Source organism: Artemia sp. Qi Xiang Cuo, chromosome 13 (assembly GCF_049724085.1).
Source record: "Artemia sp. Qi Xiang Cuo chromosome 13, ASM4972408v1, whole genome shotgun sequence".
NCBI lineage: Eukaryota > Metazoa > Arthropoda > Branchiopoda > Anostraca > Artemiidae > Artemia > Artemia sp. Qi Xiang Cuo.
In genome coordinates, this window is record NC_142806.1 from 53,178,833 (window position 1) to 53,200,783 (window position 21,951).

At 33.6% G+C, this 21,951-nt stretch overlaps 1 protein-coding gene across 1 annotated transcript in view; it reads left to right on the top strand.

Annotated features, from left to right (window-relative positions):
* The window catches only part of LOC148945419 (protein diaphanous-like), a 298,677-nt gene that overhangs the window by 10,849 nt on the left and 265,877 nt on the right, over positions 1–21,951 (top strand). The window contains exon 2 of the mRNA XM_089099035.1: positions 7,804–7,993. Coding sequence (XP_088955161.1) covers positions 7,805–7,993 — 189 coding nt within the window. The 5' untranslated portion in view covers position 7,804. The remainder of the gene's footprint in view (positions 1–7,803; positions 7,994–21,951) is intronic.

Sequence of the window (21,951 nt, forward strand, 5' to 3'; positions counted from 1 at the left end):
CTTTTCCAGACTGTGTTCTGTCACCAGCTTGGGAACCAGGTACTGCTTCACATGGCTGAACTGGGGATTCTGATGGGGTGATCTCTGTCCCCAACCATTCTAGTGCCAAAGAGCAGAGCAGTGATCTGTAGAGCTAATTTACTGGTAGTAGGGGTGACTACTGAAGCAGAACAGCCTTGTTTAGGGTAGCAAATAGGGTCAAAACCCTGCCAGTTTGACCACCCATGTCTTTTGTTGCAGAGTTTTTTCTGAGGTAGTTTGAGAGATGTATTCTTTTTTGTCTGATGACAGATCTGTGGAGACTCAGATTGGGCAATTACTCTTGCTGTGCTCCATGTCCCACCTGGAGCCTTCTCAAGTTCTGGTCCTTGATAGAGGGCATTGGTTCAAATCCCACTTCTGACACCATGCACCAATCTCAATTAATGCATTTATTAAACCCAGGTTCCTGCAACAAAAGGCAATATAAGCACAAGCAATAACAAATACTAAAGCACAAGCAAAGCAATCTTAATATAATATCAAACACTACAGCTAAGAAACAAACTTACCTCTAGAATCAGAATTTCATCTTGAATCTAAATATGACATTTGTTTCTGTTGTTAATTCAATCTCAACCTATCCCTTGTAGCTTTACCTGAATATATAGCCCCCATTATATATTTTCCTAGCATTTATTGATTCTCAATTTTGTCTCATTGATCCAGTTTATAGTTAAATTGGTTTTAACAAGATTGACTCAGACACAGGTAATCTATATAAGCTGTATCTGAAATAAGAGAAAAGGGTATCAACTTTAAGGTCTGTGAAAGGTTTAAAATTAAATTTGCAACAGAAAAAATATCTTATTTAGATTCAGGATGAGGTAAAATTCTACTTTAGCTAATTTTTGCTATCTTGGAAAGGAATTAGGCTTGGAAAATGAAAATTTCAGTAATGAAATTTTAATGAATAGGCCAAAAGCATACTCTGGGAAGATATTCCCAAGATTCTATGTTAACCCTGTTCTGATTTTTAATTCCTAGAAATTTGCCTACTTGACAGGTCTTTTACCTATTGAAATTTTGACAAGTCAACATTTTATATTTATTTTCAGTTATCAGTTTATTTTTCTCTGGTTAGTTCTGAAAATGCAATTCCTGTTACTTGAATAGAATTTCAAGCTATATCAATGTTTTTTCCTAAATTTAGGAAATGTATTTGAATATCTTTGAAACCTTGTAAATTGGGATTGAGCAAAGTTGTAAAGCTGAAAAAAGTTTCCTTGTACTTCATTTAAGCAGAAAATTTATTTGCAAGGTTTCACTTTCATGATATAAAGATTTTTAAAAGTCACTGTCCTCTAGAGGGAGAAGGAGTAGAGGTAGGTACTTCAAAATACCTGCCCAGGACACACTTTAGTCTGTAGACTTATCCCTGAAAGTTTCATTCTCATAACCCCAACCTCTTTCCAAGTTGGTGAAAAGTAGCTAAACTAGAATTTTACCTCAGGATGAAATTTTGATTGCAGAGGTATGTTTGTTTCTTAACTATCTGAGTACTCTTTTAATCAAGATATTTACCAATTTGGGTTTGCAATGTTTGACTAAAATAGTCATTGATCCTTTATATACTAAAGATCAAATATTGTCATTTATTACTATTTAGAAAGCAGTATAAAGTCAAACAAAAGACAGTAGCATGCTTTCTATGATAAAAAGTCATACAGGTAACTTTTTATGCCTCATTCTTTTATAGAGGAAACACAAATAAAGTCATACAGATGACTTATGATACCTTATACTATTACAGAGCAAACATAAATAAAGTCATACAGTTGACTAAGAACCATCAAGGGATTATACAGATATTCCCTATGCAGATAGGGGATAGGTCAAGGAATTATACAGAACCATCAAGGGAGGAATGCAATGTCAGAAAAGCAATTATGATATTTGGAAAAAGCATAAAATATTGAATCTAGCTGCAGGTTTCTACTTTTATTGCATTAACATAATTTATTTGAAGTGGTTAACCATTAAAGTGATGCCAAAAGCCTTTTTTTTGCAAGCTGGGAAGCAAAGCTTAGCTTCCCACCGCTAAGATTGGCTTAGGTTTCCACAGTGTATTTCAACTACTTGCAAAAAAAAGCTGTTAGACTGTTATTTGCAAGGAGACAAGAATCTGCTCAATTTAGAAACAGATTAAACATCCTGGTGGTAAGTGATATCTGCTCTAAATTCAAATTATTAAGCCCATGACTTCAATGAAAATCTAAGTCTTTTGGTGCTGTATTGGGCTTGGTCTCAGCTTGGTAATACAGAATCAAGAATTTGAACACAATGCAGGGCCACTGCAAGGACCTTAGTTATCAAGGAGCATTATTAATACAATTCAATAAAAAAAGAATCCAATTTTGACTTTATGTTATTGTCAATTACTTCAAGAAAGTAATAGAACTTTTGAAAACCATACAAGATAATGACCAAGACTAATTATTAATACTGGTTTATGCATAAAAAGTGATTATACCAATTGAACTTTTGTCACTTTTCAAATAACCTAATTTTTTCTCATTATTCATGATTAGCTGGTTTAATATTCACTAGCCTGTCTTATGAGCCAGCTGTGCTTTTTTTCCTTTTAGCAACTGGCACATTTTGCTGCTGAGATGCATTGCTAAATTTTCTGATTAACTCATCAATAAGATAGCTAAGAAGTAGGCATATCTTTAGAATCAGAATTGCATCCTCAATACAAATATAAATTTCAATTATCTCAGAAATGAATTTTAGCCCCCCTCTCCCTCCCCAATGTGCAAATATATACCCTGAATTGTATGTATGTAATGAATTTCCCATTATTTTGAATGAATGATTGTATTTAATACCTATGAATGAAAAACAGATGCAGCACAAAAAAGAAAAACAAAACACAAAACACTAATAATTTTGACACAAAGAAAACAAAAGCACGTCAACCAGAAACAAATGCCAACTACTGCTGTAAAACCTTGGCCCACAAGTGAGACTTGACAGAAAAGGTATCAATTTGCAACAGAACTTTGCAACAGAACTGCTTGATCAATTTGCAACAGAACTGCTTCTTCAGGGTTGGTAACAACATACTGGCATGTAACATCCTATTCCTTGTCCATGTTCATAAATGTAGCAAAAACTTTGCATATTTGTATTACAGTGAACCAGGGGCGTATCCAGGATTTTGTTGTTTTTTTTTGGGGGGGGGGGCCGTCAGTCTACCTTTTTATAGCAGTCATGTGAGCAAGAAAATGATCTCTCATAGTGCAAGATTTCAGGCGGGGGGTATGGGGGGGGTAGCTAGGTAAAGCAATGAAAAGTACACACTTGTCATGAGTATTTCTAGTTGTTTTTTTGTTTGAGAATGGATGACAAAATTTTGCCAACAAAGTCAGAATTTAAAAAAAAGTTAGAAGCAGTGAGAGTTTCTATTTTGGGCGAGTAGATGTTTTGGAACTGCCATGAAGCAGCAGAATTTAGAAAATATAAAAAAAAGAAGTGCATTATTACTTATATTTGCCTATGGGACCCTTGTTTTAGAGAACCAAATAAATAAAAAATAATATTAGAACAAAGACAACTGCCCAGAATTTGGTTTCGGAGGGGTGGGGGCCTCAGTCTACCTAATATAGCAGCCATGAAAGCAAGACATGTATTGATATTAACATTGTTTACAGAGGATGAAGCACAATTAAAGTTTAAAAAACAGAATCAACTGCACTTAGAGAAACAAGCAACGAAAGACGACCTAACCTCTCACAGTAACAGCCGCCAGTCTTTTTTGGCTGCAAATCGATCAAAAACTTGGTCAGCATCGACCTGGATATCGTGGTTCAGGGTCATGTGAGCTAGTCTGTTCAGATGCTCCTCGCCTGTTGAGCTCCGCAGATAGGTTTTTAATCGCTTAAGACAGCTAAAGCTCCTCTCAGCAGAAGCGGTTGTCACTGGTAATGTCTGAAAAATCGTCAAAAGCCTTCAAATGCATGGGAAAAATTTTGCATTGCATGACGCAAGAGTCGAAGCAACAGTTGATGGTTTCTCAGACATTCCGAGCCACTTCTGTTTCCAAAGGACTAACTCACATTCGAGCACACGTCTACCCCCGTGAAATCCCTCGTAAACAGCAATAGCGTTCACAAATTCATTAATTTTTAATGACTCACTGTTAGCTGGCAAAAGCCTTCCGATTTTGAAAGATGCCTCCTGATGGCACAAAAATCTTTGATCAAATTCTTCAATAAGTGAAGCAAAGTAAGGTTTGAACAATGACTCGCGATAAAAAACCTTGATGGACTCGTTATTGTTGATGGACTTTCGACGGAGAGACCTTGGGACAGCCGGAGCCACATTTAACTCTTGTGCAAGCTCATAGGCCTTCTGAAAAATTGTTTCAAAATTATTTTGTTTTGACTGCAGTAAATTATCAGAACATAGCTTAACATGCCGACAGCACTCAACTAAGTCTAAATCTTCAGCTTACAGCGCCTTAGAGACAGAGAGCATTATGGCACTTACAAACTCTACCATAGCCATCGTGAACATAAAACTAAATTTGGTTGCTGCTGAAACCAACGCATTCGCTTTTGAAATAACTTCCGTATCGCACCATATGCTACCAACTATTTCATCAAGTACAGAAATAATCGCACAATACAAAGACATAAAAACTAAAATGCAATCGTGACACTCCACCCATCTCGTTTCGCATAACTTCACAAGCTTCCTCACAGGACTATCAGGACAAACGACAGCAAAAAATTGTACCCCCCCCCCCCCCACAGCTCCTGGGGAATGGTCTTCAAGTTATAAAATTTGCTCAGTATTTACATATAGTACTTGTTATTGGGAAGTATCCATACATTTTTCGGGTGGGTGTGGTGATTTTCCATGGGGATGGAAGTTTCTGGAGGGTGAACTTTTCAGGGGAAATTTAGCACTGGGGGAATTTTCCAGAATTCCTATACAAAGTCCTTTTTATTTGTCTTACTTTCTGTTTGCTGACTCAATTTCACATAAGGAGATGTTAAGGGTAATTGTCTGGGGTAAATTTTCACAAAAATTGAATTGTATAGAGGAACTTTCCATGGGAAGGGGGATTTTTCTATTGATATTTAAAAAACAACCGGAAATTAAATTACAAAAAACAAGCTTTTTCACCTGAAGGTAAGGAGTAACATTAAAGTTTAAAGCAAACAGAAATTGTTATGTATGTGAGGGGGGTTGCCCCCTCCTTAATACCTTGCTTCCTATGCTAAAATTTGAATTTTGTCTTGATTCTTTAATAAAAACTCCTGAAACATAGGGTCGTTTGATTAGAATAATAAGAAGCTATTTTTAAAAGTATGAAACAACTTTAGCTTGAAGAGCCGGGTATCAAGGAGGGGGCAACTCTTCTTATATTTGTAAAAATTTCTATTTTTTAAGTTTTAATGTTGCTTCTTACTTTCAGTTGAAAAAAGCTTTTTTTTTACTTAATTTCCTTGAAGATTATGGGAAAATATGTCATAGAAAAAACAAAGTGAGGAATAAGAAGATGGAAATCAAAAGTAAAGTGAAAAATTAATTTTTGCAAGTAAAATATACTAGAAACATGGCTGTTACATTAGACACATTTCTAAAAAAATGTGGGGTGAAATTTATTTCAAAACATGGTTCCAGGCATAGTCCTTTTCATTGTATCAAGTTCTAGTCTCTTTTCTAATTTGTTTCTTATCCTTGACATTTTTGAATATAATTTTATACACCCTCTTCACGGCTTCTTTTGTTTAAATTCATGGGAATATGGGAAATAAAATTTTGTACTACCAACCAGGGCTCTATCCGGGATTTTTTTCAAGGGGGGGGGGTAATACCCCTACACCCCCTCCCCCCTCTGGATACGGTCTTGCTATCAATTATGTTTTGCCTGCTTGCAAATCTGAAAAATCAGTAGCCTAAACTGTTGTATATAGACAAGTCTATATTAGGCTGCATTAGGGATGGGGGAAGGCTGGGATGCAATTACAATAGTAGTAATAATTCAAATGGTATGTTTCTTTTCAAATGATTTTTTCTTACAACATAAATTTATTATGACAAAATTTAGGAGCTTTTTTAAGTTGAAAGGGACAATGAGTGGTGCATTCATCTTTTACTTAGCAATTTAATACAAACATTGGTAAATTTACCAAAAATTGGTAAATTTTGCTTAAATTTAGCTGATTTTCTTGGAAAAAATACAGGGCTGTCATGCAGTAAATTTCTTGATGAGGAGCTTTCTGTTATCATGGAAAACAGCTGAGTTATGTGAATGAAACTCAGAAATTTTCCCAGCGCCTATACTATACCTTTTATTTTTAAACTATACCTAAACTCCTAAACTATTTTTTTTTTTTTTTTTTTTTTCTCCTTTAAAAAGTTGTTGTCTTTGTTGCTATTTTAGAAGAAGTTGTTGTTTCTGTTGTAATCTTTGAGTATGCTATCTTTAATTTTACACTTTTTGTACTATTTTGTATACTATTTAAGAAGTTGTTGCTTTTGTTGTTATTATTATCGTTTTGTTTCCTCTTTTCGTATTTTTGTATACTCTGTCATTGTACATTTATTGTATACGACGGGTTTTCAATATATATTATATTATTATATATACCACAGGATGACTTTGAAATATCTACATCCACTGTAGGCTACCTAGTGTTGTAACTGGTAAAATTGGTCATGGTAAAATTGGGAATTTTATTGCAATTTTACAGACCCCCTGTAAAATTGGTATTTTACCTATTTTATGTAATTTACTTTTTTTTACGTAATTTACGTATTTTACCGGTATTTTACCTTAGCAAGAATATTCATTTAGTTTTCTTGAACAATTCACTGTCTTTGAAATTTTGTCATTGTAATATCCTCATTATTGTTTGTTTGACTTACCATGTTTTGATTTTGAACATGTATGCTGTAACAATCAGAGGAGGATCTGCTCTTTGTTTTTCATTGAAATTGCCAACATATTGTTTTGGGCAGCTGACTGACTAATGAGATGCTAGGACATGTTCTGTGAATGAAGCATGACCTATTGCCAAAGATGGTCATTTTAAACCAGCCGTCTAAGGCCAAACGAAAATGTAGGGATGCCTTTGGGGCAATGAGTGGGGTTTCAGGTCTCCCTTAACTGCTTTAGGGTCTTAACAAGAGCATTATAACTTTTAATCTTTGACTGATTCAGGTTTTTCTCAAGTTGTTTTAATTATATTGTTAATTAAATTAAATTATATTGCTAATGTTATAATTTAAATGCTTTGTGTGAAATTTGTACATATGTCTTTTGATTATTCAAAGTCATCCTTTGATCTTAACAATCTTATTGATTTTTACCTTATTGATCTTAACAACTTTATTGATTTTTTTACCACCTTATTGATTACTAGCCTCTGACCTATTATAAGCAACCTCACAAACCCTTACATACCATTTTTGATGAAAATATAATCCTATTCATGAAGTGTGTGCTTAATATGTTCTAATTTGGACTGTGACACTTATCAGCATTTAGAGCCCCTCTCCAAAGAATCATTATGATTTTTCGTGAAAAGAAATGTCACACGCTTGTATCTGCTAATTTAAGGGTAGTGGGCACCGGGCCAAGGGTCTTGTTTTGGGTCCTTGTATCTACAAATTGAGATTTGTTTTATGACTATATTGAAATAATTTTATGACTAACATTAATAATGTGTAAACTGTTCACCTATATATTGAAATGTATGCATTTTCATCAGCATCTCAGTTTAATCAACTGTTTGTCTATTTCAGGATGGACAAAATGTTTGGACTTAAAAAACCCAAAAAGGGAGGTATCAAATTGCCAGCATATGGAGGATCAAGTGCCACTTTGAATAGACCCCAGTCAGAAAGTGATTTTAATGAGATCAATGAAGAAATTCATTTTAGCCTGGCAAATTATACTGATGAACAAATTCAGGAAGAGTTTGAGAAGATGTTGGTTAGCATAATCTCTATTTATTGAATATAGTGAATATAATATTCTACAATAGATAGTTAAAACGCCATTACAATGCCCACACGTTTTCGAAAGAGACAGATTAAAAAAACAAGTGAAAAAAGTATTAATATTTTAATGCTAATTCTGAAGAAGAAAAAAATAGCCATATTTGTTGTAAAATGGTGTAAATTCTGGTGTTTTAGGTTTTCACAAGAAGGGATGGGGAATGAGTTTGTTGCTATGCTTAAAATACGCAAATTAAATGGCGGAAATCAGGAGAATCTGTATGTTTTTTAAGGATAATGCCTAAGAAACAATAGCCATATTTGTTGTAAAATGGTGTAAATTCTGGTGATTTAGGTTTTCACAAGAAGGGATGGGGAATGAGTTTGTTGTTATGCCTTAAAATACGCAAATTAAATGACGGAAATCAGGAGAATCTGTATGTTTTTTAAGGATAATGCCTAAGAAACAATAGCCATATTTGTTACAAAAATAGTGTAAATTCTAGTGTTTTAGGTTTGCGCAAGAGGGGAGGGGAATGAGTTTATTGTTATGCCTTAAAATACGCAAATTAAATGGCGGAAATCAGGAGAATCTGTATGTTTTTTAAGGATAATGCCTAAGAAACAATAGCCATATTTGTTACAAAAATAGTGTAAATTCTAGTGATTTAGGTTTTCACAAGAAGGGATGGGGACTGAGTTTGTTGTTATGCCTTAAAATACGCAAATTAAATGGCGGAAATCAGGAGAATCTGTATGTTTTTTAAGGATAATGCCTAAGAAACAATAGCCATATTTGTTACAAAAATAGTGTAAATTCTAGTGATTTAGGTTTTCACAAGAAGGGATGGGGAATGAGTTTGTTGTTATGCCTTAAAATACGCAAATTAAATGGCGGAAATCAGGAGAATCTGTATGTTTTTTAAGGATAATGCCTAAGAAACAATAGCCATATTTGTTACAAAAATAGTGTAAATTCTAGTGATTTAGGTTTTCACAAGAAGGGATGGGGAATGAGTTTGTTGTTATGCCTTAAAATACGCAAATTAAATGGCGGAAATCAGGAGAATCTGTATGTTTTTTAAGGATAATGCCTAAGAAACAATAGCCATATTTGTTACAAAAATAGTGTAAATTCTAGTGTTTTAGGTTTGCGCAAGAGGGGAGGGGGAATGAGTTTGTTGTTATGCCTTAAAATACGCAAATTAAATGGCGGAAATCAGGAGAATCTGTATGTTTTTTAAGGATAATGCCTAAGAAACAATAGCCATATTTGTTACAAAAATAGTGTAAATTCTAGTGTTTTAGGTTTGCGCAAGAGGGGAGGGGGAATGAGTTTGTTGTTATGCCTTAAAATACGCAAATTAAATGGCGGAAATCAGGAGAATCTGTATGTTTTTTAAGGATAATGCCTAAGAAACAATAGCCATATTTGTTACAAAAATAGTGTAAATTCTAGTGTTTTAGGTTTGCGCAAGAGGGGAGGGGGAATGAGTTTATTGTTATGCCTTAAAATACGCAAATTAAATGGCGGAAATCAGGAGAATCTGTATGTTTTTTAAGGATAATGCCTAAGAAACAATAGCCATATTTGTTACAAAAATAGTGTAAATTCTAGTGTTTTAGGTTTGCGCAAGAGGGGAGGGGGAATGAGTTTGTTGTTATGCCTTAAAATACGCAAATTAAATGGCGGAAATCAGGAGAATCTGTATGTTTTTTAAGGATAATGCCTAAGAAACAATAGCCATATTTGTTACAAAAATAGTGTAAATTCTAGTGTTTTAGGTTTGCGCAAGAGGGGAGGGGGAATGAGTTTATTGTTATGCCTTAAAATACGCAAATTAAATGGCGGAAATCAGGAGAATCTGTATGTTTTTTAAGGATAATGCCTAAGAAACAATAGCCATATTTGTTACAAAAATAGTGTAAATTCTAGTGATTTAGGTTTTCACAAGAAGGGATGGGGAATGAGTTTGTTGTTATGCCTTAAAATACGCAAATTAAATGGCGGAAATCAGGAGAATCTGTATGTTTTTTAAGGATAATGCCTAAGAAACAATAGCCATATTTGTTACAAAAATAGTGTAAATTCTAGTGTTTTAGGTTTGCGCAAGAGGGGAGGGGGAATGAGTTTGTTGTTATGCCTTAAAATACGCAAATTAAATGGCGGAAATCAGGAGAATCTGTATGTTTTTTAAGGATAATGCCTAAGAAACAATAGCCATATTTGTTACAAAAATAGTGTAAATTCTAGTGTTTTAGGTTTGCGCAAGAGGGAGGGGGAATGAGTTTGTTGTTATGCCTTAAAATACGCAAATTAAATGGCGGAAATCAGGAGAATCTGTATGTTTTTTAAGGATAATGCCTAAGAAACAATAGCCATATTTGTTACAAAAATAGTGTAAATTCTAGTGATTTAGGTTTTCACAAGAAGGGATGGGGAATGAGTTTGTTGTTATGCCTTAAAATACGCAAATTAAATGGCGGAAATCAGGAGAATCTGTATGTTTTTTAAGGATAATGCCTAAGAAACAATAGCCATATTTGTTACAAAAATAGTGTAAATTCTAGTGATTTAGGTTTTCACAAGAAGGGATGGGGAATGAGTTTGTTGTTATGCCTTAAAATACGCAAATTAAATGGCGGAAATCAGGAGAATCTGTATGTTTTTTAAGGATAATGCCTAAGAAACAATAGCCATATTTGTTACAAAAATAGTGTAAATTCTAGTGTTTTAGGTTTGCGCAAGAGGGGAGGGGGAATGAGTTTGTTGTTATGCCTTAAAATACGCACATTAAATGGCGGAAATCAGGAGAATCTGTATGTTTTTTAAGGATAATGCCTAAGAAACAATAGCCATATTTGTTACAAAAATAGTGTAAATTCTAGTGATTTAGGTTTTCACAAGAAGGGATGGGGAATGAGTTTATTGTTATGCCTTAAAATACGCAAATTAAATGGCGGAAATCAGGAGAATCTGTATGTTTTTTAAGGATAATGCCTAAGAAACAATAGCCATATTTGTTACAAAAATAGTGTAAATTCTAGTGTTTTAGGTTTGCGCAAGAGGGAGGGGGAATGAGTTTGTTGTTATGCCTTAAAATACGCAAATTAAATGGCGGAAATCAGGAGAATCTGTATGTTTTTTAAGGATAATGCCTAAGAAACAATAGCCATATTTGTTACAAAAATAGTGTAAATTCTAGTGTTTTAGGTTTGCGCAAGAGGGGAGGGGGAATGAGTTTGTTGTTATGCCTTAAAATACGCAAATTAAATGGCGGAAATCAGGAGAATCTGTATGTTTTTTAAGGATAATGCCTAAGAAACAATAGCCATATTTGTTACAAAAATAGTGTAAATTCTAGTGTTTTAGGTTTGCGCAAGAGGGGAGGGGGAATGAGTGTGTTGTTATGCCTTAAAATACGCAAATTAAATGGCGGAAATCAGGAGAATCTGTATGTTTTTTAAGGATAATGCCTAAGAAACAATAGCCATATTTGTTACAAAAATAGTGTAAATTCTAGTGATTTAGGTTTTCACAAGAAGGGATGGGGAATGAGTTTGTTGTTATGCCTTAAAATACGCAAATTAAATGGCGGAAATCAGGAGAATCTGTATGTTTTTTAAGGATAATGCCTAAGAAACAATAGCCATATTTGTTACAAAAATAGTGTAAATTCTAGTGTTTTAGGTTTGCGCAAGAGGGGAGGGGGAATGAGTTTGTTGTTATGCCTTAAAATACGCAAATTAAATGGCGGAAATCAGGAGAATCTGTATGTTTTTTAAGGATAATGCCTAAGAAACAATAGCCATATTTGTTACAAAAATAGTGTAAATTCTAGTGTTTTAGGTTTGCGCAAGAGGGGAGGGGGAATGAGTTTGTTGTTATGCCTTAAAATACGCAAATTAAATGGCGGAAATCAGGAGAATCTGTATGTTTTTTAAGGATAATGCCTAAGAAACAATAGCCATATTTGTTACAAAAATAGTGTAAATTCTAGTGTTTTAGGTTTGCGCAAGAGGGGAGGGGGAATGAGTTTGTTGTTATGCCTTAAAATACGCAAATTAAATGGCGGAAATCAGGAGAATCTGTATGTTTTTTAAGGATAATGCCTAAGAAACAATAGCCATATTTGTTACAAAAATAGTGTAAATTCTAGTGATTTAGGTTTGCGCAAGAGGGGAGGGGGAATGAGTTTGTTGTTATGCCTTAAAATACGCAAATTAAATGGCGGAAATCAGGAGAATCTGTATGTTTTTTAAGGATAATGCCTAAGAAACAATAGCCATATTTGTTACAAAAATAGTGTAAATTCTAGTGATTTAGGTTTTCACAAGAAGGAATGGGGAATGAGTTTGTTGTTATGCCTTAAAATACGCAAATTAAATGGCGGAAATCAGGAGAATCTGTATGTTTTTTAAGGATAATGCCTAAGAAACAATAGCCATATTTGTTACAAAAATAGTGTAAATTCTAGTGTTTTAGGTTTGCGCAAGAGGGGAGGGGGAATGAGTTTGTTGTTATGCCTTAAAATACGCAAATTAAATGGCGGAAATCAGGAGAATCTGTATGTTTTTTAAGGATAATGCCTAAGAAACAATAGCCATATTTGTTACAAAAATAGTGTAAATTCTAGTGATTTAGGTTTTCACAAGAAGGGATGGGGAATGAGTTTGTTGTTATGCCTTAAAATACGCAAATTAAATGGCGGAAATCAGGAGAATCTGTATGTTTTTTAAGGATAATGCCTAAGAAACAATAGCCATATTTGTTACAAAAATAGTGTAAATTCTAGTGTTTTAGGTTTGCGCAAGAGGGGAGGGGGAATGAGTTTGTTGTTATGCCTTAAAATACGCAAATTAAATGGCGGAAATCAGGAGAATCTGTATGTTTTTTAAGGATAATGCCTAAGAAACAATAGCCATATTTGTTACAAAAATAGTGTAAATTCTAGTGTTTTAGGTTTGCGCAAGAGGGGAGGGGGAATGAGTTTGTTGTTATGCCTTAAAATACGCAAATTAAATGGCGGAAATCAGGAGAATCTGTATGTTTTTTAAGGATAATGCCTAAGAAACAATAGCCATATTTGTTACAAAAATAGTGTAAATTCTAGTGATTTAGGTTTTCACAAGAAGGGATGGGGAATGAGTTTGTTGTTATGCCTTAAAATACGCAAATTAAATGGCGGAAATCAGGAGAATCTGTATGTTTTTTAAGGATAATGCCTAAGAAACAATAGCCATATTTGTTACAAAAATAGTGTAAATTCTAGTGTTTTAGGTTTGCGCAAGAGGGGAGGGGGAATGAGTTTGTTGTTATGCCTTAAAATACGCAAATTAAATGGCGGAAATCAGGAGAATCTGTATGTTTTTTAAGGATAATGCCTAAGAAACAATAGCCATATTTGTTACAAAAATAGTGTAAATTCTAGTGTTTTAGGTTTGCGCAAGAGGGGAGGGGGAATGAGTTTGTTGTTATGCCTTAAAATACGCAAATTAAATGGCGGAAATCAGGAGAATCTGTATGTTTTTTAAGGATAATGCCTAAGAAACAATAGCCATATTTGTTACAAAAATAGTGTAAATTCTAGTGTTTTAGGTTTGCGCAAGAGGGGAGGGGGAATGAGTTTGTTGTTATGCCTTAAAATACGCAAATTAAATGGCGGAAATCAGGAGAATCTGTATGTTTTTTAAGGATAATGCCTAAGAAACAATAGCCATATTTGTTACAAAAATAGTGTAAATTCTAGTGTTTTAGGTTTGCGCAAGAGGGGAGGGGGAATGAGTTTGTTGTTATGCCTTAAAATACGCAAATTAAATGGCGGAAATCAGGAGAATCTGTATGTTTTTTAAGGATAATGCCTAAGAAACAATAGCCATATTTGTTACAAAAATAGTGTAAATTCTAGTGTTTTAGGTTTGCGCAAGAGGGAGGGGGAATGAGTTTGTTGTTATGCCTTAAAATACGCAAATTAAATGGCGGAAATCAGGAGAATCTGTATGTTTTTTAAGGATAATGCCTAAGAAACAATAGCCATATTTGTTACAAAAATAGTGTAAATTCTAGTTTTTTAGGTTTGCGCAAGAGGGGAGGGGGAATGAGTTTGTTGTTATGCCTTAAAATACGCAAATTAAATGGCGGAAATCAGGAGAATCTGTATGTTTTTTAAGGATAATGCCTAAGAAACAATAGCCATATTTGTTACAAAAATAGTTTAAATTCTAGTGTTTTAGGTTTGCGCAAGAGGGGAGGGGGAATGAGTTTGTTGTTATGCCTTAAAATACGCAAATTAAATGGCGGAAATCAGGAGAATCTGTATGTTTTTTAAGGATAATGCCTAAGAAACAATAGCCATATTTGTTACAAAAATAGTGTAAATTCTAGTGTTTTAGGTTTGCGCAAGAGGGGAGGGGGAATGAGTTTGTTGTTATGCCTTAAAATACGCAAATTAAATGGCGGAAATCAGGAGAATCTGTATGTTTTTTAAGGATAATGCCTAAGAAACAATAGCCATATTTGTTACAAAAATAGTGTAAATTCTAGTGTTTTAGGTTTGCGCAAGAGGGGAGGGGGAATGAGTTTGTTGTTATGCCTTAAAATACGCAAATTAAATGGCGGAAATCAGGAGAATCTGTATGTTTTTTAAGGATAATGCCTAAGAAACAATAGCCATATTTGTTACAAAAATAGTGTAAATTCTAGTGTTTTAGGTTTGCGCAAGAGGGGAGGGGGAATGAGTTTGTTGTTATGCCTTAAAATACGCAAATTAAATGGCGGAAATCAGGAGAATCTGTATGTTTTTTAAGGATAATGCCTAAGAAACAATAGCCATATTTGTTACAAAAATAGTGTAAATTCTAGTGTTTTAGGTTTGCGCAAGAGGGGAGGGGGAATGAGTTTGTTGTTATGCCTTAAAATACGCAAATTAAATGGCGGAAATCAGGAGAATCTGTATGTTTTTTAAGGATAATGCCTAAGAAACAATAGCCATATTTGTTACAAAAATAGTGTAAATTCTAGTGTTTTAGGTTTGCGCAAGAGGGGAGGGGGAATGAGTTTGTTGTTATGCCTTAAAATACGCAAATTAAATGGCGGAAATCAGGAGAATCTGTATGTTTTTTAAGGATAATGCCTAAGAAACAATAGCCATATTTGTTACAAAAATAGTGTAAATTCTAGTGATTTAGGTTTTCACAAGAAGGGATGGGGAATGAGTTTGTTGTTATGCCTTAAAATACGCAAATTAAATGGCGGAAATCAGGAGAATCTGTATGTTTTTTAAGGATAATGCCTAAGAAACAATAGCCATATTTGTTACAAAAATAGTGTAAATTCTGGTGTTTTAGGTTTTCACAAGAAGGGATGGGGAATGAGTTTGTTGTTATGCCTTAAAATACGCAAATTAAATGGCGGAAATCAGGAGAATCTGTATGTTTTTTAAGAATAATGCCTAAGAAACAATAGCCATATTTGTTACAAAAATGGTGTAAATTCTGGTGTTTTAGGTTTTCACAAGAAGGGATGGGGAATGAGTTTGTTGTTATGCCTTAAAATACGCAAATTAAATGGCGGAAATCAGGAGAATCTGTATGTTTTTTAAGGATAATTCCTAAGAAACAATAGCCATATTTGTTACAAAAATAGTGTAAATTCTGGTGTTTTAGGTTTTCACAAGAAGGGATGGGGAATGAGTTTGTTGTTATGCCTTAAAATACGCAAATTAAATGGCGGAAATCAGGAGAATCTGTATGTTTTTTAAGGATAATGCCTAAGAAACAATAGCCATATTTGTTACAAAAATAGTGTAAATTCTAGTGTTTTAGGTTTGCGCAAGAGGGGAGGGGGAATGAGTTTGTTGTTATGCCTTAAAATACGCAAATTAAATGGCGGAAATCAGGAGAATCTGTATGTTTTTTAAGGATAATGCCTAAGAAACAATAGCCATATTTGTTACAAAAATAGTGTAAATTCTAGTGTTTTAGGTTTGCGCAAGAGGGGAGGGGGAATGAGTTTGTTGTTATGCCTTAAAATACGCAAATTAAATGGCGGAAATCAGGAGAATCTGTATGTTTTTTAAGGATAATGCCTAAGAAACAATAGCCATATTTGTTACAAAAATAGTGTAAATTCTAGTGTTTTAGGTTTGCGCAAGAGGGGAGGGGGAATGAGTTTGTTGTTATGCCTTAAAATACGCAAATTAAATGGCGGAAATCAGGAGAATCTGTATGTTTTTTAAGGATAATGCCTAAGAAACAATAGCCATATTTGTTACAAAAATAGTGTAAATTCTAGTGTTTTAGGTTTGCGCAAGAGGGGAGGGGGAATGAGTTTGTTGTTATGCCTTAAAATACGCAAATTAAATGGCGGAAATCAGGAGAATCTGTATGTTTTTTAAGGATAATGCCTAAGAAACAATAGCCATATTTGTTACAAAAATAGTGTAAATTCTAGTGATTTAGGTTTTCACAAGAAGGGATGGGGAATGAGTTTGTTGTTATGCCTTAAAATACGCAAATTAAATGGCGGAAATCAGGAGAATCTGTATGTTTTTTAAGGATAATGCCTAAGAAACAATAGCCATATTTGTTACAAAAATAGTGTAAATTCTAGTGTTTTAGGTTTGCGCAAGAAGGGAGGGGGAATGAGTTTGTTGTTATGCCTTAAAATACGCAAATTAAATGGCGGAAATCAGGAGAATCTGTATGTTTTTTAAGGATAATGCCTAAGAAACAATAGCCATATTTGTTACAAAAATAGTGTAAATTCTAGTGATTTAGGTTTTCACAAGAAGGGATGGGGAATGAGTTTGTTGTTATGCCTTAAAATACGCAAATTAAATGGCGGAAATCAGGAGAATCTGTATGTTTTTTAAGAATAATGCCTAAGAAACAATAGCCATATTTGTTACAAAAATAGTGTAAATTCTGGTGTTTTAGGTTTTCACAAGAAGGGATGGGGAATGAGTTTGTTGTTATGCCTTAAAATACGCAAATTAAATGGCGGAAATCAGGAGAATCTGTATGTTTTTTAAGAATAATGCCTAAGAAACAATAGCCATATTTGTTACAAAAATAGTGTAAATTCTAGTGTTTTAGGTTTTCACAAGAAGGGATGGGGAATGAGTTTGTTGTTATGCCTTAAAATACGCAAATTAAATGGCGGAAATCAGGAGAATCTGTATGTTTTTTAAGGATAATGCCTAAGAAACAATAGCCATATTTGTTACAAAAATAGTGTAAATTCTGGTGTTTTAGGTTTTCACAAGAAGGGATGGGGAATGAGTTTGTTGTTATGCCTTAAAATACGCAAATTAAATGGAGGAAATCAGGAGAATCTGTATGTTTTTTAAGGATAATGCCTAAGAAACAATAGCCATATTTGTTACAAAAATAGTGTAAATTCTAGTGATTTAGGTTTTCACAAGAAGGGATGGGGAATGAGTTTGTTGTTATGCCTTAAAATACGCAAATTAAATGGCGGAAATCAGGAGAATCTGTATGTTTTTTAAGGATAATGCCTAAGAAACAATAGCCATATTTGTTACAAAAATAGTGTAAATTCTAGTGTTTTAGGTTTTCACAAGAAGGGATGGGGAATGAGTTTGTTGTTATGCCTTAAAATACGCAAATTAAATGGCGGAAATCAGGAGAATCTGTATGTTTTTTAAGGATAATGCCTAAGAAACAATAGCCATATTTGTTACAAAAATGGTGTAAATTCTAGTGTTTTAGGTTTTCACAAGAAGGGATGGGGAATGAGTTTGTTGTTATGCCTTAAAATACGCAAATTAAATGGCGGAAATCAGGAGAATCTGTATGTTTTTTAAGGATAATGCCTAAGAAACAATAGCCATATTTTTTACAAAAATGGTGTAAATTCTAGTGTTTTAGGTTTTCACAAGAAGGGATGGGGAATGAGTTTGTTGTTATGCCTTAAAATACGCAAATTAAATGGCGGAAATCAGGAGAATCTGTATGTTTTTTAAGGATAATGCCTAAGAAACAATAGCCATATTTGTTACAAAAATAGTGTAAATTCTAGTGATTTAGGTTTTCACAAGAAGGGATGGGGAATGAGTTTGTTGTTATGCCTTAAAATACGCAAATTAAATGGCGGAAATCAGGAGAATCTGTATGTTTTTTAAGGATAATGCCTAAGAAACAATAGCCATATTTGTTACAAAAATAGTGTAAATTCTAGTGATTTAGGTTTTCACAAGAAGGGATGGGGAATGAGTTTGTTGTTATGCCTTAAAATACGCAAATTAAATGGCGGAAATCAGGAGAATCTGTATGTTTTTTAAGAATAATGCCTAAGAAACAATAGCCATATTTGTTACAAAAATAGTGTAAATTCTGGTGTTTTAGGTTTTCACAAGAAGGGATGGGGAATGAGTTTGTTGTTATGCCTTAAAATACGCAAATTAAATGGCGGAAATCAGGAGAATCTGTATGTTTTTTAAGGATAATGCCTAAGAAACAATAGCCATATTTGTTACAAAAATAGTGTAAATTCTAGTGATTTAGGTTTTCACAAGAAGGGATGGGGAATGAGTTTGTTGTTATGCCTTAAAATACGCAAATTAAATGGCGGAAATCAGGAGAATCTGTATGTTTTTTAAGAATAATGCCTAAGAAACAATAGCCATATTTGTTACAAAAATAGTGTAAATTCTGGTGTTTTAGGTTTTCACAAGAAGGGATGGGGAATGAGTTTGTTGTTATGCCTTAAAATACGCAAATTAAATGGAGGAAATCAGGAGAATCTGTATGTTTTTTAAGGATAATGCCTAAGAAACAATAGCCATATTTGTTACAAAAATAGTGTAAATTCTAGTGATTTAGGTTTTCACAAGAAGGGATGGGGAATGAGTTTGTTGTTATGCCTTAAAATACGCAAATTAAATGGCGGAAATCAGGAGAATCTGTATGTTTTTTAAGGATAATGCCTAAGAAACAATAGCCATATTTGTTACAAAAATAGTGTAAATTCTAGTGATTTAGGTTTTCACAAGAAGGGATGGGGAATGAGTTTGTTGTTATGCCTTAAAATACGCAAATTAAATGGCGGAAATCAGGAGAATCTGTATGTTTTTTAAGGATAATGCCTAAGAAACAATAGCCATATTTGTTACAAAAATGGTGTAAATTCTAGTGTTTTAGGTTTTCACAAGAAGGGATGGGGAATGAGTTTGTTGTTATGCCTTAAAATACGCAAATTAAATGGCGGAAATCAGGAGAATCTGTATGTTTTTTAAGGATAATGCCTAAGAAACAATAGCCATATTTGTTACAAAAATAGTGTAAATTCTAGTGATTTAGGTTTTCACAAGAAGGGATGGGGAATGAGTTTGTTGTTATGCCTTAAAATACGCAAATTAAATGGCGGAAATCAGGAGAATCTGTATGTTTTTTAAGGATAATGCCTAAGAAACAATAGCCATATTTGTTACAAAAATAGTGTAAATTCTAGTGATTTAGGTTTTCACAAGAAGGGATGGGGAATGAGTTTGTTGTTATGCCTTAAAATACGCAAATTAAATGGCGGAAATCAGGAGAATCTGTATGTTTTTTAAGGATAATGCCTAAGAAACAATAGCCATATTTGTTACAAAAATAGTGTAAATTCTAGTGATTTAGGTTTTCACAAGAAGGGATGGGGAATGAGTTTGTTGTTATGCCTTAAAATACGCAAATTAAATGGCGGAAATCAGGAGAATCTGTATGTTTTTTAAGGATAATGCCTAAGAAACAATAGCCATATTTGTTACAAAAATAGTGTAAATTCTAGTGATTTAGGTTTTCACAAGAAGGGATGGGGAATGAGTTTGTTGTTATGCCTTAAAATACGCAAATTAAATGGCGGAAATCAGGAGAATCTGTATGTTTTTTAAGAATAATGCCTAAGAAACAATAGCCATATTTGTTACAAAAATAGTGTAAATTCTGGTGTTTTAGGTTTTCACAAGAAGGGATGGGGAATGAGTTTGTTGTTATGCCTTAAAATACGCAAATTAAATGGCGGAAATCAGGAGAATCTGTATGTTTTTTAAGGATAATGCCTAAGAAACAATAGCCATATTTGTTACAAAAATAGTGTAAATTCTAGTGATTTAGGTTTTCACAAGAAGGGATGGGGAATGAGTTTGTTGTTATGCCTTAAAATACGCAAATTAAATGGCGGAAATCAGGAGAATCTGTATGTTTTTTAAGGATAATGCCTAAGAAACAATAGCCATATTTGTTACAAAAATAGTGTAAATTCTAGTGATTTAGGTTTTCACAAGAAGGGATGGGGAATGAGTTTGTTGTTATGCCTTAAAATACGCAAATTAAATGGCGGAAATCAGGAGAATCTGTATGTTTTTTAAGGATAATGCCTAAGAAACAATAGCCATATTTGTTACAAAAATGGTGTAAATTCTAGTGTTTTAGGTTTTCTCAAGATGGGATGGGGAATGAGTTTGTTGTTATGCCTTAAAATACGCAAATTAAATGGCGGAAATCAGGAGAATCTGTATGTTTTTTAAGGATAATGCCTAAGAAACAATAGCCATATTTGTTACAAAAATAGTGTAAATTCTAGTGATTTAGGTTTTCACAAGAAGGGATGGGGAATGAGTTTGTTGTTATGCCTTAAAATACGCAAATTAAATGGCGGAAATCAGGAGAATCTGTATGTTTTTTAAGGATAATGCCTAAGAAACAATAGCCATATTTGTTACAAAAATAGTGTAAATTCTAGTGATTTAGGTTTTCACAAGAAGGGATGGGGAATGAGTTTGTTGTTATGCCTTAAAATACGCAAATTAAATGGCGGAAATCAGGAGAATCTGTATGTTTTTTAAGGATAATGCCTAAGAAACAATAGCCATATTTGTTACAAAAATAGTGTAAATTCTAGTGATTTAGGTTTTCACAAGAAGGGATGGGGAATGAGTTTGTTGTTATGCCTTAAAATACGCAAATTAAATGGCGGAAATCAGGAGAATCTGTATGTTTTTTAAGGATAATGCCTAAGAAACAATAGCCATATTTGTTACAAAAATAGTGTAAATTCTAGTGATTTAGGTTTTCACAAGAAGGGATGGGGAATGAGTTTGTTGTTATGCCTTAAAATACGCAAATTAAATGGCGGAAATCAGGAGAATCTGTATGTTTTTTAAGGATAATGCCTAAGAAACAATAGCCATATTTGTTACAAAAATGGTGTAAATTCTAGTGTTTTAGGTTTTCACAAGAAGGGATGGGGAATGAGTTTGTTGTTATGCCTTAAAATACGCAAATTAAATGGCGGAAATCAGGAGAATCTGTATGTTTTTTAAGGATAATGCCTAAGAAACAATAGCCATATTTGTTACAAAAATAGTGTAAATTCTAGTGATTTAGGTTTTCACAAGAAGGGATGGGGAATGAGTTTGTTGTTATGCCTTAAAATACGCAAATTAAATGGCGGAAATCAGGAGAATCTGTATGTTTTTTAAGGATAATGCCTAAGAAACAATAGCCATATTTGTTACAAAAATAGTGTAAATTCTAGTGATTTAGGTTTTCACAAGAAGGGATGGGGAATGAGTTTGTTGTTATGCCTTAAAATACGCAAATTAAATGGCGGAAATCAGGAGAATCTGTATGTTTTTTAAGGATAATGCCTAAGAAACAATAGCCATATTTAAGGATATTTAAGAATTTGCCAGATCACAATGGGAAGATCTTTGATATCAACTAAAGTCTAAGGGTTCAAGGTTCTCAAGGCCCGTAGTTAATATAAGGAACATAAAAACTATTGCCAACAAATTATCACAGCACAAAGTCAACCAAGGCCAACATAGCTGTGCACGCTTCTCCTCTACTTTAATCTTTTCAAAGCTGAATATTTATATTCAATATATAAAATTGAATGTGTGTTGGCATTGTATGCATCACTGCATGCATCACTACACATTTCATCCA